This window comes from Antedon mediterranea, chromosome 11 (assembly GCF_964355755.1).
Source record: "Antedon mediterranea chromosome 11, ecAntMedi1.1, whole genome shotgun sequence".
NCBI lineage: Eukaryota > Metazoa > Echinodermata > Crinoidea > Comatulida > Antedonidae > Antedon > Antedon mediterranea.
Genome location: NC_092680.1, coordinates 2672938 through 2700734, shown reverse-complemented (window position 1 = coordinate 2700734; position 27797 = coordinate 2672938). Strand labels below are relative to the sequence as shown.

At 31.9% G+C, this 27797-nt stretch overlaps 1 protein-coding gene across 1 annotated transcript in view; it reads right to left on the bottom strand.

Annotated features, from left to right (window-relative positions):
• LOC140062602 (gonadotropin-releasing hormone receptor-like) overlaps positions 1-24097 on the bottom strand; it is a 29081-nt gene extending 4984 nt beyond the window's left edge. The window contains exons 1-2 of the mRNA XM_072108888.1: positions 23968-24097; positions 553-1092 (exon numbers count right to left, since the gene is read on the bottom strand). Coding sequence (XP_071964989.1) covers positions 553-1041 — 489 coding nt within the window. The 5' untranslated portion in view covers positions 1042-1092; positions 23968-24097. The remainder of the gene's footprint in view (positions 1-552; positions 1093-23967) is intronic.
• Positions 24098-27797: the final 3700 nt, after the last annotated feature.

Sequence of the window (27797 nt, the reverse complement as noted above, 5' to 3'; positions counted from 1 at the left end):
CTGTTTACACTATCAAACTTTATGTGACAACAAAATGTCATGTGCCCATATATAGACATGATGATGTCATATCACTACCGTATTTGGGCATGTCACTATACAGGGAAATATCAATACTATATTTTTGTAAAATACATTTCTTTCTAGAAAGAAATTAAACCATTTTGAATGTGATCATTACAATACGCAAAAAAATAGAATTACTGTGATAGGAATATATTAAAATGTATTGTCCCCTGAAAACTATTTTATACATTTTTTTGTTTAATGTCACATAAATAGTTATCCACTTTCACCAAAAATTGGATGTAAACAAAATTTATTTACCTGACAAACTGTAATTTAAAGCAAAAATGGTAAAATTGACTGCCAGTCAATGGATGTTTGGTTGAAGTTCACCATTTATTATGTTGTTTTATAAGTAAAACATTATTATTTTTTTTTTTTCTATGGAAGTGATTAACTTTATTAAGAATACAAAGTCTGATTTAATTAATCTTCATTTTTCATGTTTTTTGGGGGACAATACATCTTTAAGTTGTTAAACTGTACCTGTGGAATGCTCAAAATAATACTAGCGACGTACGATGAAACAATCATAGTCATAACACGATGTGTACCACACAGACCTTGGTTATGCGTTATCGGGAAAATAATGGCAAAACAGCGGTCCAGACTGATCGCCACTGTGATAAAAGACGACAAGTACAAAGAAAACGTCCACGAAAAGCGGAAAAGGCGACAACATATGTCACCACCGATCCATCTCACCGTACCAATCCACACCATAAACGGTAATATCAAAATATACGTAATTATGAGGTCTGCGATAGACAGATGTTTAATCAACGTCAACATAACGGATTTACGGTGTCTATATCTCGTCGTGATGACAATAGTGGCAATGTTTCCTAAATTTGAGATTAAAAACAACGTTCCAAGAACGCTCAGACGTACGTATTGCGATACGGTACTGGGCCCCGTTTCTGAAATGTTGTAGAATGTATCGTAGTCGGACATTACAAGTTGTTTAACTTTCATCCAAAGTGTTAAAATGTTTACATAATACTTCTACACAATTCTTGATCCAATCTGAAAGATGAATTAAAAAGAACACACTGTCAGTAGATACAAATTGAATTGATAAAACAAACATATGAAAGAAATTAGTATTATTCAAATTGTTTAACGAGATAAATGTGATTGTGTAATTTTACTGTACCCTGTAGAGACGCAGTCTTATATAATTGTTGCAGTCGAACGTATTTTATTGATTAAGCATGTACTTATTAATTAATGAAGCGGTAAATAACGTCTAATTTTAGTAATGACCTTATTATGTTTAAAGCAGGTAAAGAGGAAGCCGCTGTGAGCACTTTAAAAAGTCTGCAGGTTGGCATTTTTACTTACTTACTACATCTTCAGTCGATCATTGCTAACTTTAACATAACAAATTCTATATAAAGGTTTGATTCACCATAAGTACCAAAATGTATAGCCTTGGGAAATTGTCTATGTAGTATCGGAGGATGAATAGATGAAGTATCGTTTAAATAGAACCAGTAATGACAAAGTATGCTGAATTTAACCTCCGTTAGTGAGAACCCGGATGTTCTGTGACAAATTCAGTCCGAAAACACATGCTTTAGGTTTAAACATATCTCCACTTCTATGTCAATAAATTGAAACGCTTAAGTTGAATAATCAATAACTGTCTTGCTTAAACTTTACATATTTCATTTCACTAGTTTGAGGAAGCACCTGCATGGCATCAACGCTATTGAGTTCCTTATACAGTCAGGGGGAAATGGCAAAGACTTCCTACTTTCTATGTAATCTATGGTGATTGTTTTGACAACTCTTGTAACATGACCACAGTGCTGATTTTGCAATTTCCCCCCTAACTGTATATCTTGTGTAAACTACCTCTGTTGTTGCTCATATCCATTAGTATTTAGTTCTATATTATTTTGACAATTTAGGCATACAGTGATGCCCTCCATTTTATTTCTCTTCCATAAAATCTTCCTTCCTATAGCTGTTAGCTGTGGAACAATCTTCCTGACCCTAGTAAAAATGCATCATCTACCATAGTTTTCAAAACACTCTTAAAAACACTTTTTTTTTCTTAGTAATTTCTTTCTATCTTCTCTCTCAGCGCTTTGGGACAATCTTTTGACTGTATAAAAGCGCTATATAAATCGAACAACATTACATTTATCATTCAAATTCTCTCACACTGGATAACCAATCCAACCTTTCTCACCTCAATTATTCAAGTCTCTTTTTATGAAGGAATTTGAATTGAGGAACAATGAAGTTAGATGAGAATGAAGTGAGGTGAATTGAGAAGGACTTGATAACGTGACATTGGAAGCTGTTTTACTAAATCGTGGTTCCCACTAGCGACGCAACATAAGGACGTAACGCAACGCAAGTGAATTGACCAATCACAAGCGATGGCTTATTCGCTTGTGATTGCTAACTGTCTATAACTTCGCTTGTCATTGGTTAAAACGCTTGCGTTGCGTTTACGTCCTTGCGTTACGTTCTAGTGGGAACCAAGCTTAAGAACGAATTGGGAATTAAGCCAGGAAGAAGTGGGGTAAAAAGGGACTTCTAAATAGACATATGAAGCTTGTTTACTGAGAGCGAATTGGGAATTAAGCAAGGAAGAAAATTAAAGTGAGAGATAAGTTAAACATTAAGTAAAAGGAAATTGATTGTCATCTTTGTTTGAATGCAAGAGTCAGCATACTGTCAACATTCAAGGATGACTTATAATTTTGTATTTTCTAATTAATAAACATTTTTCATGGTAACATTTATCTGTCATGTCCAGAAACGAAGATACAATTAGCAGCTTTGATCAATCTCATCTGTAATTATTATAATTAGCTCAGCATTCCTCTTATGCTATCGAGTAGTTTCTGTCGTGCTACTTACTATAAAGATTAAATTCGTATTTGTATTTTAAAGTAACCAAGTTGGTAATCCGATTTTTAAAATACCTATAAACACTATCAAACTAGTTTGGTGTGCCCAAATATTGTGTGATTTTATCAAATATGGTAGTGATATGACATCATCAAGTCCATATATGGGCACATCGCATTTTTTTGTCATATAATATTTGAAAGTGTAGTTACTATCTAATAAAACACACATCCAATCAAAGTTCTCTCTAAATAAAAATAGAGAAAACGTTTTGGACAGTCAATAACAACGTTGGCTTCACCTATTAGGCCTATGATAAGATAATACATTCAGAATAATAATTTAGAAATTAGATAAAATATTATGTAGTATTATTAATTTCTTTATTTTGTAATACATCCATATCGAAACAAAAACAACAAAATAATGTCAACAATTGTACAAAACAAATTTCTAATCACTATATAGAAATCTATGAAGAGCTTATGCGTCGTATACAGTACTTAATATAATAATATTCCAAGGAAAACGAGAGGATTGTGGGACGGGGTATATAATTGTGTTGCATCAAACACGCAAACCATATATAATAGAGTTAATGTGCTTTATTGAATGCTTAAAGCTGCTCGTTCAAATTTATTGTCAGTTAGTTTACGTAGCATGCATAATACAAAAAAATAATAAAGCATTAACGTTTTCACGAGTGAGTAAAACCAGCTGTAGTTCTTTTAAAATTGAATTAATTGTTATTTTACACAAAATGTCAAGGTTTATTTATTTTTCTTTTTAAAATAGTTATACAAAAATAAGTATTTTGTTTCTTTCATTATACTCATACAATAATACTATCTTAAAAGGTTTTCAAGCCATGTGCATTGGATTGAAATGCTTTCTGAATATTGTTAATCTACACTGGTCATAATCGCTCAGAAGTATAACACAAAAAAAACAGTCGAGTTTATATGCTAGATAGCACATTTGACATATAACTAGTAACTGTCCAAAGCAATCTAATGTTAGATTGCCTTGTAAGATCTGATCTAACTACAGTAGTCATACTTTGTAGGAATTAGCAATAGAACTGTATACTTAAAAATGTATTTTCTCCTAAAAACATTAAAAATTTAGATTAATTAAATAAGACCTTGAATACCGGGCACGTTATTTTGTAGTTTTAATAAAGTTATCTCTGTCGTAAAAAAAAATTTAAACAATATTTTCTCATAAAAAAGTAAATGGTCAAATTGGTTGTGGTCAAATTCAACCAATTTGACTATTTTTTGCTTTAGGCCTAAATTACAGTTTTTTCAAATAAATGAATTTGTTTTCGATTTAATTTGTGTTCAAAATGGATAACATTTATGTGACATTAAAACGGCATATTAAAAAAAAAATTATAACAATTTTTTTTTTCATCTTTAAAGATAATTTGACCCAAATTGTTTCAATAATCTATGCGCATACTTAACTATGAAATAAATTCATATGTACTTTTAACGAGGTAATTATGACATTATACGCAATCTGTACTAAGCATAATAATTATTGTGATTATATTTCATGAATTTCCTGAAATATGAATAATTTATAATGTTATTGCAATGATAAAATTATAATAAAATAATGTCTTCAATTACCGGATTTATTTGCTTAACAGTCATAGTAACTTTATCTTGATACAATTGATTTGTCTTCAATCCGACCTTACAGTAACCGTAAGAACAGTTTTTTTCAAAGCCATAATACTTTAATGAATAAAGCTTAGTATTTTTTTTTTCTTTTAGGCACGACTTAAACTTTTGTACTCTATTGAATTTTTCTCATATCAGTACATTTTTTAGTTGAATATTTCGTGTACGTGTTAGATAGCCATCACATGTTGCACTTTACTATGTTAGGCCTAACGTGTTTAGTTATTATTACTATTTAGGGTGTGTTCACACGTACTATAGTTCATCGTGAATAAACAAAGTTACGCTTATCCGTATCAGAGTTACAACATAATTGTAGGCCTATAAGTGTGATCGGTTACTTATTCTTAAGTGACGTGTCGGTACATCCGAGATAACTCCGGTTTTAAAGTATATTGACGTATTGTTATACACCACACGTTAGAATGCAGAACAATCTAAGTAAGTAAGTAAATGTATTGTCATTTGTAAATATATTTAAAAAAATATTTACATTGAAATGAATTGAACAGTTTAACAAACAACTAAATAGAACTTAAACTACATGGGGAAACTATCCCTCGCCGAACACCATCCCGGTACTTCTAGACTGGTTTCGGGGTTTGGTAAAAAACTAAACCCCGCCAGACACCATTCCGGTATTTCATGGTTTTGGGGAAGTACAAACTTAACACAATCAAACCCCTTTGAAGAACTGTATTTAAAAGAGAAGAAATCAGCGTGTAAAATAGCAAAGGTTTTTTTACACAATCATGTTTATTCTTTTTTTCTAACGTCTTGAGATCTAAATCCTGAAAAGATTTAAACGTCTTGACAAAGTCATTTCTCATAATTGTCAAAGCTCAACACAATCGCCAAGGGCTTGAACTCGTCTTTAATATCTTGAAATATGTCAAGATTTTGTCAATCCTGATTATTTATAAGTAAAGGTAAGTGAACGTAATATGATACAAAGAATTATCACTTAATCACCAAAATATTCTTGGCATAATATGTCATAATTCGTTAATGTATCTTTCAATTAAAAAGCCTACAAAAAAATAAACTATGACTGTAACCTTATTTTGTTGCATATCTCCTCGGTAAACATTTAGTTATAAATATACTTTTTTTTCTCTCTTTTGTGACGTAAACACCACTTTTATTCACATTAATCATCTTTCATATCATCACCATAAAATCAAATTATTTTCAATATTATCACATTTTGTTAATTTTATTAACTTCAACATTATAAATCTGGTAAATTCACTTTGTATTCCATATTACCTCCTTTTTTAAATTAATGTTTTACTTACCTTTTAATAATTTATTGAAATACTCTTTTCCTTGAAAGTAACATTCACCAATTATTTATGTAATATTAACAACAGCATGTTCAGTATTTCAAATTGCAGTGATTCAATCACGTATTGTATCAGTTGGGGTATTTCATTCAAGCTAAGTTATTAAAACTCAATAAATTTGTAAAAAGAAAATAATGGGTATATTCTGTACTGTATTTTGCAATTTGGCTGGAGGCATGCATACAAGTTTGGATCCCAAATGTGTGTAATTCAAAAAAAAATTTTTAAGTTTATTGCTTATGATATCAGAAATTACTTGCCAATTTAATATATTTTGCAAAGTATTTCCAAAGTTTAGTTTATATGTTTATTTTTTTATAAGTTTGTTGGCAAAATGCTAAAAAGCATCTGATTATTATTATAGTTATTACGGTACTTGTTTTTGCACGATAACATATAAAATTCTAAAGTTATCCTCATTTTTTGTTTTATTCAATAGCTACCGTATTTTCCAACAGACAATATTCAATAAAATCAATATATTGTGGACGTCACAAAAAAAATCTCGACTTTTCTGTATCCTCAATATGGGCCGAAACATTAAATAGCACGCCCTCTGTCGCTCTCTGGATTTTACAAAAAGTATTTCAAGCAGTGCTTAATTTATGGAATTTATTGTTTTGTCTGCTTCAATAGAATTTCAACTGGGTAAAGTGCATCCTAAATACAATTCAAAATATATAACATTTTTTTTTCAATTGTAATGACATGATGCATTAAGTATGTAAATTTAATCATCAAATAGACCATTGTGTACATAATGTTCCAAGGAGAAAACACGCTCAAGGTGACTTTTGATATAAAAAACGGCGACATCAGATAAATAATAAATGTTAATTTTTTTATTTTTCATTACAACGATTGTTAAGTTTACTCCCTGATGAAACACATGAAAGTACATAGGCTTAACAACATAACTGTTCTAAATGTATTTAGAATAATATTTATTTGTATCAATAACGTAGTTAAAAGTGAAGGTGAATCTATCGCGTGATTCAAAACATTCGTAACCTCTGATTGGTTGTATCACATCACGTGTACGTGGGAATATACGCATAAAAAAGACGTTAGTTTAGTGTCCTGTTTCTACTAAATATCTATTCAAAGTGGCCCGGGATTTTCAAATGAATTTATATAAATGATAGAAAGCAAAAAGAAAAATGACAACAAATGGCACTAAAGCCAAGAAGTTTAATCTCAAACACTATGTGAACTATGAACTATGAACTGTGAACTGTGAACTGTGAACTATGTCTGTATAGTATTCAACTAAATTCTTTTGTATCTTCTAAATTGTATAAGTATTTTTCTTTTCACTGAAAATACAGTTTCACTATATATACTATAATATGGGGTAAGTAAATCGATAAAGGAATGAATATTTGTTCAATTGGACATTAAAGAATCAAACATCGCCGCCGCTTGTAAAAGTTGTGATAATCGTTATGGTGTGCTTTATAGCACTACACTCATTAGGAAGTGCCGTAGGCATAAATTTAAGTAATTACAAATGATATAATAATCGATACAGGTAGATAACTGTTACTCATTCGGGTTGATTGAGCTTTGCGTAAAGAACTGCAGGTGAAGACAATCCGTGGCGACAGAAATACAAACGTGTTATATTGAGACGCGAAGTATGGCCTAGGCCTAAATTATTCACCCGATTCTGCAGCTGTCACTAGATGGATTCAACCCGACTATTTAAAGTCATAATCTAGAATCAATCAGTCAGCTTTACACACAGAATCGGGTGAACTATTCAATAGTTATCCGATTGTTTCATATCTATTAAGATGAGGTGTATATCATTGTAAATTACAAAACACATTAATGTAATTCCTGAAAATAAATTCATATTATTTATTTTCCGATTTAGCTTCAAGACAGGAATACTTTTAGTATAATAATAATAATAATAATAATAATAATAACAGGATTTTTATAGCGCACATACCACTCAAGAGTGCTCAAGGCGCAATTAAAAAAAAAATAAAACAAATCATACAAATGCCCGTCAAATAAAATGCAATTTCTTTGGAGGGTCCCCATCCGTTCTCGTTCTGTCGCGGTCCCGGACCCCTACCTAGGTGACCAAACAAAGGAACAGGATACACATTTGCCTTGCCACAGACGACCGGGTGCTCAGAGACAACAACCAAGACAGAGGCACCCCAAAGACAATGCTGGTCAGGAAAAAGTATACTATACAATTTTAGAACTTTAAGAAACCTCATGATTTCCATATGCCTTAATGAATAAACAACAAAACGTATAGCATAGATATTATCATAATAACCCTGGACGATTGTAAAATCTTAGTGCTTGTTCAGACGTAGACTGTTCACTCTGTCAGAATTTTATTTACAATATTTATGTTAGGTCTAGTATATCTTAAGATCTGTCTACACTATCGTGTCCATATATGGATACGATGATGTCATATTACTACCATATTTGGGCATATCAAACTTTTTTGATAGTGTAGACAGAGCTTTATACTACATACAAATTATCAACAATCTTGAATCGAACAATAACATACAATATTGTGAAAGGGAACATCTTCACATATAATTTCAATTAGTCAATTCTGATGTTAGAGGCATCTATACTGAATAGTGACCCTCATCTCAATTTACTTAATGGATGCTGTATTTCACATTATGACTATATTTAGTTATTGATCACTTGTTGTTCTGGTGCATTATATTGTATGATTTATTTATTTTAAATATTTAGTGTATGTTACACAACAAAGGTAAAAAAAGAAAGCAAATCTTTAATTCTAACAGAGCTGGCTTTATATACAGGTACATACACATTTATCATATACCATTTTACTATTTAATCATGATTAAAGGGATTAAAGTGAAGGAATTTGGATAACGTCATAGTATTAGAACTGGCAAGTGCTGCCTGGGTGGACAGGAATAAAATAAATACAACAAAAGGAGACAGGGTAGATTCTGAATAAGAATAGAAAACAAAGAAGGTAGCTTGGTAGAGATATACAAAATTTTGGAATGAAACTAAAAAACAGCTTAAATGGTGGTTAATATGGAAACTTAAATTTTGTATATACTATAAAGATATCGTAGTTTGAAAATTAGCTATTATGCATTTTTTTATTATTTATTTACTATAATTAGGCTATGAGTAGGCCTAAATTCAAGAAAATAATGTTTTAAAAAGGGTAATATAGAAAGAGAAATATTAAGGACGTCTATAATATTTGTGATGTATGACGAACGAATAAAAACGCTAGTTTACACCTCCATAAAGGAGAAAAAAAGGAATATAAAATCTTGAAACCTGAATCCATACTCTACTAGTTTTTCTAACTAGTATTTTTATTAGGCTAAGCTAACATTACAAGCATTTCTTCAATTGATTTTCTTTTAGGATGGACGGAGAAATTGACATTTTCATTGGTGATTTCCTGAATTGATTATCTAATGAAATATATTTAGTCATATGTGATGCGTTATTATATACAATCTGAATTGTTTATGTGAGATAATATAAACTGATCACGTATTTTAAATTTGTTAGAAAAATAAATATTTATAGAGGCATAATAAATTTCTGTTTGACTTAGATAATAATTTATATAACTGCTCGCTGCAAGCCTATATCGATTTTGTCAGATACAATACAACTAATTTCAAATACAGTGAATTCAACATTCAGATCATCTCAGTGATATCCTACCTAAAACTCTGCAGTCTACACTATCAAAACATATGTGACTTAAAAATGTGATGTCCCATATATGGACATGATGATGTCATATTACTACCATATTTGAGCATATCACTACCATATTTGGTTATATCACTACAGTGTTTGGGCACATCACACTTTTTTTGTCAAACTAGTTTGTGTAGACAGAGCTTAACGTACAAAACAACGCAAACATCCTGTGTATTTTGGCATTTAAAAACATCCTTCGTAGAAAAATATACCTAAAATTGATATAATAATGTACATCTCTTCGTTAGAGATTGAGAATGACCCTCTCATATTTGAGTGGGTAACTTTCTCATAATTGAGTGGGTACTATCTCATAATTGAGTAACTTTCTCATAATTGAGTGGGTATGCCTACAGTACTCTCTCATAATTGAGTGGGTAACTTTCTCATAATTGAGTGGGTACGGTACTATCTCATAATTGAGTAACTTTCTCATATTGAGTAACTTTCTCATAATTGAGTGGGTAGGCCTACAGTACTCTCTCATAATTGAGTGGGTAACTTTCTCATAATTGAGTGGGTACTATCCCATAATTGAGTAACTTTCTCATAATTGAGTGGGTAGGCCTACTTTCTCATAATTGAGAGGGTAGGCCTACTCTCTCCTAATTAAGTGGGTAACTTTCTCATAATTGAGTGGGTAGGCCTACTCTCTAATAATTGAGTGGGTAACTTTCTCATAATTTAGTGGGTACTATCTCGTAATTGAGTAACTTTCCTATAATTGAGTGGGTAGGCCTACTCTCTCATAATTGACTGGATACTTTCTCTTCATTACTTTCGAGAGAATGTGAAGGTGTGTTTGAGGAATATTTTTGTTACCAACCAATAGTGTAACTAACATTAACGTAACATTACTTTAGTGTTTGACACAAGGCCTATTACAAGAGACGATTATGCGAGGACATACCACGCAGAAACATTGATCGCGTGTCAATCATCCGCGAAAACGTTTTGCCGCCGAGGAAATGTTCTGGCTGCGTCCATGGCGCCATGGCTTTGAATAATAATCATGAACGATTAAAAGTGTATTTGAAATGGCTGATGATGTTGTACATTTCAATTGCAAATTATGTAATTCAAAACAACATCAAGAATCATCACTTAATTATAAACAAACGAAATTACACGATGAATAACAACATTACACATTAGCCCTAAAGCATTGCACGTGATCGCTGATATAATACCAATTTGCATACACTGATGAGTGACATAATTTTCTATAGTTAGGCCTACTTGTCAGTTTTTAATGACCCAACGTGTTATTAACTGCTCAGATATGTTATGTCATCAACTGCTTCAGATAAAAATAAACCATCATGTGCAAATTGCCTTTTCCTGATGATCTACTATGGTACATTTATCGCGATTAAAATAGAGTAAAAATAGAACTAGATTAATAATAATATTATAACTGCAAATAAAAAAAAGGGGATTAGCGTAATTTAAAAATTTCGAAAAAACTGTTTCTCTAAATGTAGGCCTGTATGTCAGAGATGTCAATAAGGTGTTGATGGTATACATTAATTCTCTTCCTACCGCATCTAATACGCGCCGCCTCATCATATTGAATATTGATCCAATTGAAAGAACTTTTATATTTCATACTCACCATGACTTCAATAAAAAGACCGCCGCAGGTCGGTCCATCAATCGGTATCATGAAATTAATTATCACGTATAAAAATCGATTATACTGTAATGTTTTCATTTTCTAAAAAAAATTCCTGAGTATTGAGTAATAAAAATGATTGTGATTGCTATTAAAAAAATATGTGCTGAGGGAAAATTGTCAAAACAAGGCAACTAAAATAGTCTAACAGACATGAATTAATTATTTCACTTCCTGCAATATATAAGTTTTAATTACTATGATTGTGTTTTTGCTTCGTTTTACCGTATGTCATGTTGATGCCTGCCTATGATAACTAGAATGGAATTTTTCATTTATTTATATTTTATTTATCTTAATGTACTTAATGATAAATGATTTTTTTAATAGAAATGTTGTACGCAGCCGCAGAGAATACGAGGGTGACATTGACAGATGAGTGTGACGAAACCGTTTGCATTCTAGTGGGAAAGAAAACAAAAACATCAGATATACAAACATCTTCTACCGTTTTCAAGGTATTTGCGATAAACCTTATACAGGTGAGTTGACCAATGACAAGCGACAGTTGCAATGATCAATTTACTTGCGTTGCGTCATACAGGCTAGGCCAAATGCAGGAGGACGCACTTTATGTTACGTATTCAAACCATATACAGGTGAGTTGACCAATGACAAGCGACAGTTGCAATGATCAATATTGTTGATTGATCAATTTACTTGCGTTGCGCCATACAGGCTAGGCCACATGCAGGAGAACGCGCTTTATGTTACGTATTCAAACCTTATACAGGTGAGTTGACCAATGACAAGCGACAGTTGCAATGATCAATTGTTGATTGACCAATTTCCTTGGGTTGCATCATACAGGCTAGGCCACATGCAGGAGGACGCGCGTTATGTTACGTATTCGAACCTTATTCAGGTGAGTTGACCAATGACAAGCGACAATTGCAATGATCAATTGTTGATTGATCAATTTACTTGCGTTGCGTCATACAGGCTAGGCCACATGCAGGAAAACGCGCGTTATGTTACGTATTCAAGTTTTTCTTTTCCAATTCATTTCGGAATCAACCGTTTTTAACATGTATATTTTGAATTATGACCACAATTTATATTATTATTATTCATAATAAAAAATGATTAATATATGTAATTTAAGTTTACTTATACAATATAAATCACGATATTATTTAAAATAATATAGATCACCATCTTGAGACTGTTTTATAAAATATTTTTTGAATTAAAATGATTTCAAATCTGTTATTGTTGAGAAATCAAGTGTGAATCCACTGAAGGAAATTAAAAACTGGAAAAAGTAATTTTGGCTTTCAGACAATTAAAATGACAACAAATAAAACAAATGATCTGGTTCACAGTTCGACAGTTCATTCATACATTTGCTGTGTGATGGATAGACGTGGGCTAGGCTAGGTCTACGTATGTTACGTGCAGTGGACGTTTCGTACCGGTTCATTCATACATTTTGCTGTGTGATGGATAGACGTGGGCTAGGCTAGGTCTTCGTGTGTGACGCTGTGGACGTCTACGTGTAGTAGGCGAAAGTGCCGCGTTTGGTTACCGTAGGCCTAAACACTGTGAATATTAATTTTTGGGATAATTTTTAAGAAAATAAATATATATTTATCATAAGCAGATAATTATTGGGAGGGATGTGTTTTGGTTGGGGAAATTTACAAATAAAAAATAAAGTGATATTATCTTTTAAATGTGTACAGTACTATATTTAATCTTGTTTGATGCCAATAAATATATGGCCTTATCATACGAAATAGAAAAGACGGTTAAGCATGCAGAACCGGTGTTTTTAGTACGCACGCGCAATTGATACTCCCGCAAAACATTCATTTAGGCTACACAATAAAGTATGAGAGTGTGTGAAGTATGAAAATGATATACGAGTAGGCCCAAAACATTTTCAAAATTACAAAACAATACCAACGGTGTTTTTATGAAATTGTTTTTTGAAGAACTGGTTTTATGGGCTAAAACAAAACAAATTAAATTTTGCCAGTACATTAAGGTTGTAGGTGAGAAATTCACATAATCTACAAATAGAGGCGTCAGCTTAATCATTTTTAATCAAAACAATAATTAATTAAATACGCACAAAAGCAGTAATCGCTAATGATTAAATGTTCTCTTGTCACCTCGTTTAAAAATTGACAATAAATTTGCATAGATTTTGCTGTATATCGCAGAGAAGCATTTGCAAAAGTAATGCCAAAACGTGATTTGCATAACGAGTACAGTTCAACACTAGTTTCAGGTATTTTGTTTGTTTTCTGGTTGGCTTGCCACTATAAACTAGGCTTCTTTCAGTTGATGGATTTCTGATGTCTACTGATGAAGGATTGAAGTTGTAAAGAGGATCATAAACTGTTGAACTAGAAAATCTTAAAGTTGACGTTGCACGACATGTACCGGTAGCTTGTTACATGGATATGAAGCAGCTCTAAAGCTTAGTTCCCACTAGTGACGCAACGTAACGCAATCTACGCAACGTAACGCAATCTACGCAACGTAAGAAATGCCCTTCCAATAATAGTGTTTCCCCCCGCCTGCGTGAAATCAAACCTGCTATGTTTGAAGCACTTTTTGCGTCGTCGGTTCCCATTTATTACGCAATACAACACTTTGCGTCACTATGTCGCTGCGTTGCGTTCTAGTGGGAACCACGCTTAATCCTATTTTAAATACCTGACTGATTATTTTACAACATCCCTTCAACTAAGCCTCTATTCAAATAAAATAAGTGTGGGAATTTATCTAGTAAAAAATGAATACATTGATTTTTAATAATTATGGTTTCCACTTGGACGCAACGCAACGATGTACGCGCACGTGGTGAGTTGACCAATCAGAAGCGACATGATGATTCGTCATCGTGTCGTGATTAGTCACCTCTTATTTATTGAGATAATATTACTATGAAGTCAATATTTAAAAAATGACCTTTCCTGCCATTGTTTTGACAAACATTTTTATTAGGGCAAATAGAAATATGTATGAAGTAAACAATTTAGAAGAACCAAATAGAAGCCTCTACAGTTAGCGATTGCCAAAAAATACAATCATATTAATATACAGTAGGCCATTTTTATCAAAAATGTTAAATAAAAGAAAAACGCGTCTAAACATTTTTGATATGTTATTCCGTTTTAAATGATGTAATAATTTCTTTTGTACCGAATTTTCCCGGTTAAACACTAACTACCAGACTAATAGTAAAAATATATATATACTATATACTATAATACCATATTACTACATTTTTAATTAAAATTGAAATTAGGAACCAAAATAATGTGGTTTCAGTTAATGATAATTGAGAAACCTAACTAATTAAAAGTACACTTTTTGTTTAAATGCCGCCGATATGACATAAAGAACATATGTCACCGAAAATACAAATCTACTATTGAAGGACATTTTTCAACGTACTGTACTGAAGAGAAATAAACGACGAATTAGAAATTGAGAATACGGGTTTTTAGTCGCGTGGACGCGACTCTATAGTTCACTATGTCGGTCGGTCTGTCTGTCGGTCTGTCTGTCGGTCCGGTATCACTATGCATTGTAGCACGCGACTTAATGGCTGTTGGCCTTGTTTTTAAGACGAAACAATTAAATAACCAGTATGCTGATTAAATAGCGACCTAAATAAACAACTACAAGTTGAGTAGAAGGAAAAACCGTTTAATTCCTGAAACATTTGAAATCGGATTTAAGTTTAGTATGGCGACGGACTTACTGTGCAATTATTTAAATATAAAAATCAAAATTTAATATACCTTTATAGGTAAATAAAAAGATACAAAAAAAATGTTATAAGTCTGAAATTATTCGTTTCTTTTTACCTAAGTATTTGTTTACTAATCTTCGCTGTTCATGACGTCACTAAAGATTAGGCATAACACTAATGCAGTACAGTAGTTGCATTTAAAATAAATTTGTTAAAAACGTACTTTGTGTCCGTACAATAATTGGCAAAAGAATAAACACAAGCATCATGCAAAAACAAATGTAATATTTAGACGATCAATTGGAGTAATCGCGGTTTAATTTGCTCTACTGCGTTCACACGTTGTGTAACGCTACAGCGTATATCAGAGGTACAATAAATGTATATATAGGAGTTAAAAACAACGGATATCAGAGTTATAATAAAGGTAGGCCTATTATTAGAGTTAAAGACACGGAGGCATAAGAGAGATAAACGATCACACACTGATGCGTGTGAACATGAATTACATGAATTATGGGTAACTGTTCAAAGAATTATGGGTAAAGTAAAGTCTTTGGGGTATTTAAAGCCTATTTTCCACCAGGTGAATTTGTTCGCACGAATTGAAAATGTCAGCTTATACGCATGCGTATTCATGTTTGAATCTTTCAAATCCCTCTCTACGCATGGGTAAAAGCCGACGCTTTCGATTCGCGCGAACAAACTTACCAGTTAAAAAGAGTGCTAAATTCGAATGGAATGTAAATAAATAAGCCAACATGATAGCATTAAGTACCCTCCTGTTTTTTTTTACTTGTTAATGTCTCACTCAGGCTGATCAATAACATCCGCCTGATCTGAAAGAAATAATTAATTTGATGCAGCCATTACAGAAGCCATTTTAAATGATGACCAAGTCAGCCAATATGTTAAAGGTGAATAATAAAGAAATCGCGAATGCTACCTCAAGGCTTATAGGTACAACATAAATGCATTCAAAGACAAACTCACATAGATTTTGTTTTCAGAGAAATAAGAGGATAGCCAGAATTGTATAATTAGTATTCCAACTAACTACAGAATGAAGAATTGTAAACACAATTGTAAATACTTTAGTGTGTAAAATAATAGTAGAAGACTTGCGGGGTTCAACTAGGAGAAGAAAGATGATACATTGATTGCTGCGCAGAATTCTAAGGCTTATCATGAATTAGACATTTTTCAAACAAAGTAAGTCCACTAAGCCGAAACCTTATTCATTAAACATAAGAATGTAAGTCCTACACATAAAAAAAACGAAACATCCACAATGTATAGGTATAATCTATATATAAATTTACGTAAGGGCAAAATTCGGTAAATCGCGCCTTACTTCTAGAATTTTTACTCGATGGTATATAAAGTTGGTTCGTACTTTCGGTACTGATTTTAACCACCTGATGTAATCCTGTTTACTAATTAAATTAAGTTAGATAATTAGTTATTGACGATTAAAACGAATTTAGGTTCAACGATTTGCCCCAAAAAGGGGTGTTTTCCGATCCTGGTATACACTGTCTAATGGATGTCCATCTTGAAAAATACCCGCCACAAAAATGCGAGGAGGCTTCGCATTTTCCTATCTCCTCCTACGATAATTGTTTTTAATAGCTGAAAACCGGTTGAACAGCTAGAGTACAGCATCATAATGTTGAAGACATGCCGATTTTCTTTAAAAAATACTATTTTGATAGATTTAATATACGATTATACAAATGTATTGATTTGCGATGAATGGAACATCCCAATCTCTCAGTCTGCCAGAGTTTGGTTTAACACAAGTAGGTAAATTTATGAGCCCTTGGTTTAACACATACGGTAGGTAAATATATGGGTCTTTTGAGAATAAACTTGCAATACTTTGACAATACTATAAATTACCTATTAACTATTTTTGGTCCACATTTGAATCGAGCATTTCTTACTGTGAATGTTCGTACTGTTAGATGTAATATAAAATATATACAAATAAACTTTATTACTGAGATTGTGGATAGGCTCTACTGTTAGATATACAAATAAACTTTATACTGGCAGTTCATTCTCAACGTTTGTATTAATTAATAATTACCAAAAATATAAACGTCGTAGTGGTGTATCGTGACATGTACTTTAATATTTCAATCGATTATGACAGTGACAGTTTTAACAAAGTATTAAATCGGAAATGTTTTACTGTATTTAGAGGTATATTATTTATAGGCCTATAAAACATGAAAAAAATATTTCGTTACTGAGTGGATAAAGAATATATTTAAAAATTGTTCCTCTTTGTACCTATCCGCTTTCCCATCCCTCAACCCTAATGTTACATAAAAACACAAATTGGGTTTCTTTAAATGAGTCCAAATCAAAAATTTGGACTCATTTTGTGATAAGTTTCTCCTTCGGAAGGTGCTAATTTTAGTTGACTACATAAATCATCGTGTCTTTTTATTCGTTTCTGTAAACGACAATGTATTATACCTGCGGTACGTACATTTGAAATCGCCAGTTTTGTGTCGCTGAAATTACTGACGTGTATTCGAGAACCATCTGTGGGCACGACCTAGATGGTACGCGAGCGAAGCGAGCGTACCATCTAGTCTATATATAAATTTACGTAAGGGAATATTCGGTAAATCGTGCGTTACTTCTGAGAATGGATTATCGATGTGGATACTATTGGTAAAATACTTTTATTTTGTTGCTCAATCTCAGACTGAAACTCAGTTCCAAAATCATATGTATTTAATTAAATATGTTGCTAACCTCGTTATAACTGTGCTCCGATGAACCAACACTAATGTGGTCTACTAAAAATGCGATACACCCGGCTCTCTAACGGTGTTATGTCTATATGTACAGTAACAATAACTCAGTTTCTTGTCTGCTGACAACAACCTTTATCACACATAGACTACTAACCTAAATACAATATATTGCTATACTAATACTATATATTACATTGTTTCTGAGGGCAACGACAACTTCCTTAGTTATATTTATTTTATGGCCTACTATAACCGTTATCGGCACACCAGCTTTATAGGTCTATAATGTAACATTAGCTATTTAATTTGGGTACCTTTCCTCTTTATTATTTATAACCATTCAGAAACTTATATACAGTTCTAGGCTATATATATGACCTATTTTCCATGTCTATCAGGGAGTATATAATATTATTTCAATTACATGACAGGATTAACCTTAAGCTCTGTTTATACTATCAAACTAGTTTGACAAAAACAAGTGTGATGTACCTAAATATGGTAGTGACATGCCCAAATATGGTAGTGACATGCCCAAAGTTGTGCCCACTTACGAGAGGTATACTAAAGCACTAAATAAAAGGAAGGACAAACGGGGGTTTTAATACGAATTTCAGTTACGGAAGGTCTGTCCGCACCGCTCATTGAAGGTTCAAGTCTATCAAACCTTAAGCTCTGTCTACACTATCATAGTAGTTTGACGACAAAAAAAAGTGTGATGTGCCCAAATATGGTAGTGATGACCAAATATGGTAGTGATATGACATCATCATGTCCATCTAATGGGGCACATCATTTTTGTCACATAAATGTTGATAGTGTAGACAAGGCTTTAGAAAATAATACCATTTCTATTGTTTAAAACTATTAATACTACGGATACTTGATTCAAGCTATAAGCAAGGAATTAGTTGATTAAAACCATTCCATTTATTTATACTCCGTAAGTTGTTTACGTAATTAAATGATGTAAGTTGACTATCAATTAAATTGGGGAATTATAATGAAAGTACTATTCAATCCATGGAGATGGCCTACTAAATATATCGTATACGTGATTTCCTGTTCAATACATATATTCCTAATTAACGATTCAGTAACACTATTTAGAGAGACAGTTTCTTGTCCAATTGAGTATGGAACACTAATACGGCCAATCTATTGAATCAAATCAAATACATGTATTTATGTCAAACAGAAGATGAAATGAGAGCTATAAAAATACAAATTATTAAAAATAAATTTAACAAAGAATTTGGCTTATGTATTGATAGACATTAAGAGATGAAGGCATATATCAAAACGATTGAATCTTGTGCTATTTGACAGAATTTAACCAATTTGAAAACAAAAGTGTTAGATGCGACGTTCTAAAATAACGGTTAAGTATCTAACTGATTGAGTGTTTGGACGCTATGAGACAGATAACCATAAAATCAGATATTAATACTAGTAGACTAATAGCCTTCAATTCGAACACATGCTTTTTTTTCTGATATGTATAATAACGTGTATTAGATTTTAGTATACAATCACTACTACGAGACGTATAAATAATTAATCGCACCGAGGAGGGTTTCCTACGATATACGGTAACAACGCGCGCAACGGATGTAAACTTAACGTTCCAAACGGATCCTGTCAAACGTGAACACATCAGGGATTTTTTCATTTCAAGCACGCCATACCTCCAAAATAACCTGATGGACCAGAATATTACAAAATCAAAAACGCATTAATGTGCAACATATACGGATTTTCTCCACGTCTGTTTCACCTTAGGGTTCTTCAATACATACATATGGATATGTTGTATATTTAAAGAAGTCATTATATAACACAACTGCATGTAAACCTAAGGTTGTTTTGCAGAAGTATGGAAAACATGAAGAGTATATTAACGAGTAATGTAATGTATACGTGTTGTCTGCTTGTCGAGAGACTGACTGATTGTTTCTAAACTCAATCGATTTGTATACTAAAAAAAAAGAGGTAACTCATCGATTTATATAGTAGAGATGAAACCTTGTGCGTAACTATTGCTATTTAATACAACTTCAACTTTACAAAAACACATTTTTTCATCAAGAAGATGCCTATGCATTGTATATAATAGTTCTGTGATAGTATATTACGTTTTTCTACATGCGTTTAGTTCATCTTAAAAAACAAATTATACAAGTTTGACCAGTAGCTCTGGTTTTAACTCTTTAACTTTACAAAAATTTTTTCAAAAACACTTTTCATCAAGTATAGCTTTTATACATTGAAATAAAAGTTCTGTGTGGTGTATTTTCGCTTAAATTGAACTTTCCATTTTATGGCAAATTGCAATATAATAAAATCAGTCTACAGTCAGACTGTTTGTTTGAAATGTTTTCTTAAAGAGTGGAAAACATTTTTAAAGCTCTGTCTACACTATCAAACTAGTTTAACCAAAAAAAGTTAATAAAATAAATATGTTAGTGATGTGCACAAATATAGTAGTGATATGACATCATCATGTCTATATATGGGCACATCATATTTTTTGGTCACATAAAGTTTTATAGTGGATACAGAGCTTTAGAAATGCAATCACAAATTCAATAACAAGTGTCAATTTCAGCTTCATAAAATGTTTTCATAAAACTGTTTCGGTGAAATCGATTTTTATAATGGAAAATATAATTTTAGAACTTATTAAAAAACGAACATTATTGAGTGTATTGATGACTGGATTGAGAATTTGAACTGTGTGTCCTACATCCTATGGCATCAAATAGGACACAATTAAGCATGATTGCTCACATAATGCCTACAGACTTCATCTTTTATCTCAGGACTACTTACACGACGATTAAAATGTTTAAAGGAGAATTTTAGTATCGATTGGGTTTCGTAAATTAAAATGTTTTTTTTTCTCTCTTGTGGCGTGAACACCACTTTTATTTCAGGCCACTTACACGACGATTAAAATGTTTAAAGGAGAATTTTAGTACCGATTGAGTTTCATAAATTAAAATGGGGTTTTTTTTCTCTCTTGTGGCGTGAACACCACTTTTATTTCAGGCCACCTACACGACGATTAAAATGTTTAAAAGAGAATTTTTTGTATCGATCGGGTTTCGTTAATTAGAATGTTTTTTTTTCTATTTTGTGGCGTAAAGACCACTTTTATTCACATTAATATCATCTTTCATATCATCAACATAAAATCATATTATTTTCATTATTATCACATTTTTTAAAATTTGATTAATTTAAATCTTGTAAATTCACTTTGTATTCCATATTACCTCTTTTTTTTCATAAATTTAATTTTAAAATTAAAATGTTATTTAAATCTCCAATAATGAATAATGAATGTGAGCAACAACTTGTACTTACTTATGCTTGGTCCCCATTCAACGCAAGGACTCAACGCAAGCGTGTTGACCAATGACAAGCGATAGTTCGAATAATCTATCGCTTGTGATTGGTCAAATCACTTATGTTGCGTTACGTCTTTGTATTACGCCTCTAGTCAGAACCAAACATTAGGTATTGCAAGAAAGTGATACACACGTTGCAAAACAACCTGATTTATAGGTGGTTTCGATTAAGTCGTATATTAATTAAAGTTAGTAATACTTACCTCAATTTAAAGGGAAATTTAAATAATGAAGTAAATGGATACAAGGATTCGTTTCGGTAAATTGTAAAGTAATTTTAAGTTATCAAAGTTAGATAGCCTATTATGGGTGATAAAATTGTTGAAAAAAGTCGTGTTTTACTTCGTTTATTGTAAACAAGTTACCACAATGGAAGAAACTTTATTATATAGTGAATGGATGATAAATGATTTATGTTCTAGAGAAAAATACTTATATACACTCTACTAAACTAGCGCATCAAGTGCTGAAAATAAATACCGTAAAACAATAACAATTCACCCAATTCTCAGTGCTTTATCTTAACACATGACAATATTTCCAGTCGTAACAAATTGCGTCATACAACATATCTAGAATCACATGTGATACCTGTAGCATGGAAGGTTAGATTAAAATTAGATTAGGATCTATTATACAGGCACATCTGTTGCTATATCACGGAATTAGCTACGATACTGGATATTGACGTAGTTGACGTACAGTAAATGCCAAGAGGTGAAGTATTATTGGGCCCATAGGCCCCAGTTTTAAATGAAAGACTGGGTGTAGGGGGGGGGGGGCTTGGTTAGCGGCTATAAGCGATCATAGACCAAAGGTACAGCTTGTTTGCGTACCGTATGTGTTCTTATTTTTTAACTACAATAATGTGATAACTTTCACCCAATGAGTATATTGCACAACGTAATTGGTAATGAATTTGTTGTATTTTGTGCATGAATATGTTTTTGTGTGATCATTTTTCATTTTTATGTAAATACAATTAATTTGTTCCTAAACTATAATGTTATGTTCTAAGCGATTACATTTAAATCACTTTGTCGTTAGTAATTCAATTTCTGTAGCGACAATAATATGTTTTACATTTGGTTATAATTGCACTTGTTATTATTCAAGCATAAGCTTTCGTATATGTTAGATTCTTGAATTGTTTCCAACAAATTATTAATATTTTTTTTTTATTCACAATTCACAATTTATTTTTATTTATTTATTTTGTATTTAAAACATATTCAGGCACCATGTAGTTCTCTTTATTTGCGGTTCAAATTCATTTCAATGTAAAAGTTTTTCTATATATGTTTACAAATGACAATAAATTTACTTTACTTGTCTTAGCCTATATTTACAATATTTAACAGTAGTGCTTTTCAGTTTGGTAACCATTTAAAGTATACGTATATAGTGTAAAATGTTTTTTATATCTTTTGTAAATCCAAGTGTATACATTGTTATACAGTTAAATATTGAATATAAAAATGTTAGTACTAAAAATACATTATATTTTGCACTGTAAGGTTCGATAATCATTTATATATAATAGATTAAAAGTACTAATAAATTGTACTTACAACTAAGTGATTATTTCAAGATTAATCATTGATGAAACCTAAAACTTTCTTTCAATATTTTGCATTTTTAATAGATGCTTTGAAACATTTTTTGATTGTATAAGCGATTTATAAATCGAACAACATTAACATTAAAATGTAAAACATACAGAAAATGTGTTAACTCTTCAATATAATTTGGCCTGTGACATTGATGTTTGAAATACACGCCTACGAATAGGCCTATTGCTGGTATAGGTAACAAAGGATAAAAGAATTTTTGAGAGACCAAAAATCTTGCTTAAAATTTTGCTTTAAAACAAATTGCGTTTCAATGGATGTAAAACATATAAAAAAATATGTTAACTCTTCAATTTAATTTGGCCTGTGACATTGACAGTTAAAATACCAACACGCCAATTAATAGGCCTCTGGTATAGGTATAATAAAGGGTAAAGGAAATTTGTTGAGTCTAAAAGTTTCAACGGTAGCTCTGGTCAACTTTACAAAACACATTTTTCATCAAGTAGTCTACACTGTATATACTAGTTCTATATGGTGTATTACGTTTTTCTACATGCGTTTAGTTTAGATTAAAAATTAGATTAGTTTAGATTAATGAACAAATTGTACAAGTTAGTAATAATTTTAACATTTCTATTTATTATAAAATACAAACTGATCCAGTAACATTGATAATAACCCAACATATTCAGACGGCAGTTAGCAAAACAAGTGAATAAATTCGGGTAGAGCTTGTTTTTTCTAAGTGTTAAGATAGAAATTTCACCAAAATCAACTCGCATTTGTGCACATTTTTACGGCACATCAAAATAGCAATCAATTGTTCACAGGAAAATACAACACTATTGTTATTACAAATACTTACCTGGTTAATGATTAAAGGCTATTATCTATAACATCCTATCTTATAACATTATTTTACCACTTTAAAAAAGGTGTGTATTTCATGCCGCTCATTTTGCTTCACCGCCGCTGCCGAAAATTAAGTGAATGTAACGGTTTATATTGATTACACTAAATAACCCGGAGCTACACTTTAAAAGTATAATCTATATACCAACAAGTTATTTTTATTATGATGGTACTAACCTCGTGTTTGTGTAAAGCCTGATGAATATCCTAGTTTGGTGTGTAGTCAGTATATGCACAAAACACAGTGCAGTACCACTACCGATACAGCCAAGTTAATGCCAAATGATCAGAATTGCTGTTATTAGTCAATTACAAAGGGCCATTGCAGTACGCATGCGCAGATACACTAACTTATGTCCAACCAATCAAATTTGCAAGAAGGATCTGTCTGTGATATATGGAAATGGCAAATACATTTAAAATACACTATACAATATTATCTGTTTGTGACGAGTGTTCTGTTTAAATAGGAAATTTTAATTTAGTAATAAATCATCATCAGAATAACAATTTACTATCTTAATGTTACTATAGCAACCACATGCTGTTATATCAATGAGTACAATGCGAAATAGCTGATGTTTATCTGTAAATATTTATTGATAATAAATTAAATTATATGTGTGATTTAGCAAAAGATTCATACCTTTTATACACTTTTTACACCGTTTCACACTGCTGAGACAGGAATCCGAAAAATCGTGTGTAGAGCAGTAGAGTCTGTCTACACTATCAAACTGTGATGTGCCCAAATATGATAGTCATGATATGTCATGCTTTTAATCTTATATATTATGAGTCTTTAAGGCATCCTGTAATTGGCGATATTGCTGTTGGATGTATGTGAAATAAAATAAAATGAATAAAAATCCATATATGGGCACATTACATTTTTTTGTCACATAAAGTTTGATAGTGTAGAGCTAATAAGAATACAACTATTCACACAAAATTCCGGATTTCGTCGAAACGTACTAACACATATTAACTAATGCAGACAGCTATTTTGTGAAGAAGCGCTAAACTCCCACAAGCACACCACCCACTAAAAACACCGCGTTGCATCACAGACTACATGGCTTAAGGCCAATTTACACAGACGAACTGTAACGGTAATAAAAATATAGAATCTAGGCCTATGTTATTCCTTATGACCATTTACACACAGCGCGGAGCGGACGAGCGGTTTCCGCTGAGGATAGACAGATCTTACGTGGGAAAAGCTACGCGGTTTTCCGCTTACCGTTACCGCTCAGGATAGATACAGATTCTACGTGGGACAAGCTATGCGGTTTTCCGGTTACCGTTACCGCTTAGGATAGATAAAGATTCTACGTAGGACAAGCTACGCGGTTTTGATCCGCTTACCATTACCGCTCGTCTGTGTAAATTGGCCTTTAGGCCTATTCCTATTACGGAAACTAGGATTTGGTATTTATACAAAACAGTATTTGTTACAAAGCTAATGATCACATTAAGGTAAAGTGAAACGCATTAATTGCCCGACATAAAGTCAATCGTGAACCTAATACAATAGGATTAAGACATTCTCTGGTCACTAGGTAATTGTTGTGAAACGTCTGTTTCAAAAATATGACTTCGAAATAGGTGCCATGCTACTTTCTGGAGTGGGCGTCAGTGGGGACCGGTGGGTAAATCTAAAATAAATATTGTCCAAAAAATAGGACGACTTCTACATTATGAGCAAATATAAAAACAACCTTGGTTCTATTGCATCGATTGGTCAAATTACTTTGCGGTGCGCTTGAGTTGCTTATCTGGGTTCCAGGCAGAGTTTTGACTTAATATTAGTAAAAAAGATATATTTTTGCACATATGGCGTTTCATACGTGTACTACTTGAGCTTGGAAACTGGTGGACTAACATAAAAAAGACAATAAATACAGACTTATTTACAGACAGACTTAAGAATAATACCCCTTAATGGTCAGAACGTTTTGACATAATATTAGATATTTTTTGTAAATATGGCGTTTCATACGTGTACTACTTGAGCTTGGAAACTGGTGAACTAACAATAAATACAGACTTGGAGCAAGTTGCGGAGATTTAAGAATAATACCCCTTGGACCACCAGCTCCTTAATGGTCAGAACGTTATCCCAAACGTTATGTTTACACTGTTTTGAAGAATGCTATGCCATCCTAACTAAATATTTTTTCAGTCAGTTTTTTTTTCTATTTTTTCCTTTTAGTTTTTTTTTTTCCTATTTCAATTTAGTTGCACTTTGCAAGCCACATTAATATGTTATTACAACCCTTCTCGCAAGTAGCGATACCTGAATTATTGCTACATAAAACCTACCACTGGGCAATTTGTATAATTTATGATACATCCAACTTACCATTGCCAAAGCACAACAAAGCGTTGACAGTCGACTTTTTTTGATAACGAATATATTTTCCCCAGGCTCACATTTAGTTTCTGCAAATTGAGTCTCATAATTACAATTCTAATTTGTTGTTGATATTTGACGCGTGTATAGGTGGACGCACTTTAAAGAAAAAGAGTGTTTTTTTTTTGGGTTTTTTTTTTTTCAATTTTCAAGTTATTCTTCTAATAAGTTCATCTTGTGGATCTTATGTTTTGTTGGGGAGGGGGGGGGGTTCAATTTTCAAATTATTCTTCTAATAATAAGTTCATGTGGATCTGAAACGTGACAATAATTAATCTGAATACATACTTCTTACATTTAACATTTTTTTTAATTGTTTTTATTTTGTTATCTAATGTAGTTTTTATTAAGATGATGATGATTCGTTGCTGGTCTGGAATGAAATAAAAAAATAAATAAATTCGTACAGTATGACAAAATGACTAATTTTAAAATAGGAAAAAAAATGGAAAAATGCATAGACAGTCCATCTTCCAACTCATACAAATAGTCTCTCTATTCCACTTAAAAACATTCATTATTTTTATATACAAAATCATTTTATTGAGATTTTTACTACTGTACATCAAAGCAGGGAAGAGTGAATATACACACTTGTAATTTCACTCTTTCCAGATCAAAGCTACAATGTTATTATGATGATTCGGTCAACAATTCTATTTCATGAATTAATATTGTTTTCAATGTGCATGTGCTTTTCTCCTAAATACATTAATCATTAAATCATTTGTTGTGGTTGGCCTTTACAAGAGTTGCCTTATGTATACTTATGTATTCATCCGAATGTACTTAGAATTAATATACTTTTACTGCGGCTAATGTACAGTGTAATTGGACTATAACTGTTTATCTGATAGAATTATTAATTTATTGTCGTTCAGTGGCACATATAGTTCAGTAGTTAGTATGATTACCTTAACATGTTATGCTTTACACTATCTCTAGGCCCGATTGCTTATAATATGTTACTGCTCTCTACGGGGCTCTAACACTATACCTAGGCCTACCATGATTGCTTATAATATTTTATTCTCTACACGGGGCTCTACACTATACATAGGGAGGCCTACGCCTAATAATTGGGGGTTAAGTTTCTAAATTATGTAAGTATTCTGCTGAATAAAATCCTTTTTTTTTAATTGCAACATTAACCAGTTTATTTCTTTAAAAAACATTATAAATAAATTTAGGAAACATGGAACAGAAAAGATTAAAAATGTTCATAAACTTTATAGTGCATATTATTACTAATGGATGTGGTGTATTGTAAGCATTAAATTTCAAGTATTAGAAAATATTATTGAATAAAGTCTCTGAAAAAAGGGGGAGGGGACAAATAACATCATTTCTGGAGGAAGTAACAATATCAAATATTAATCACGGTCGATCAATAAAAGGTTGACTCTCAACTTTGTTTTCTAAAAACTACATCAGGAATATCGATTAATTAACTGTTCGATTTTTTTTTTTAAATTAAAAACGCCGTAGAGAATGGACAACGAATAGTATAAGCGACCAAGATGTCTGTTTATATAGTTATAATATTAACATTAAGCTCTGTTATACACACTCAAACTTTATGTGACAAAAA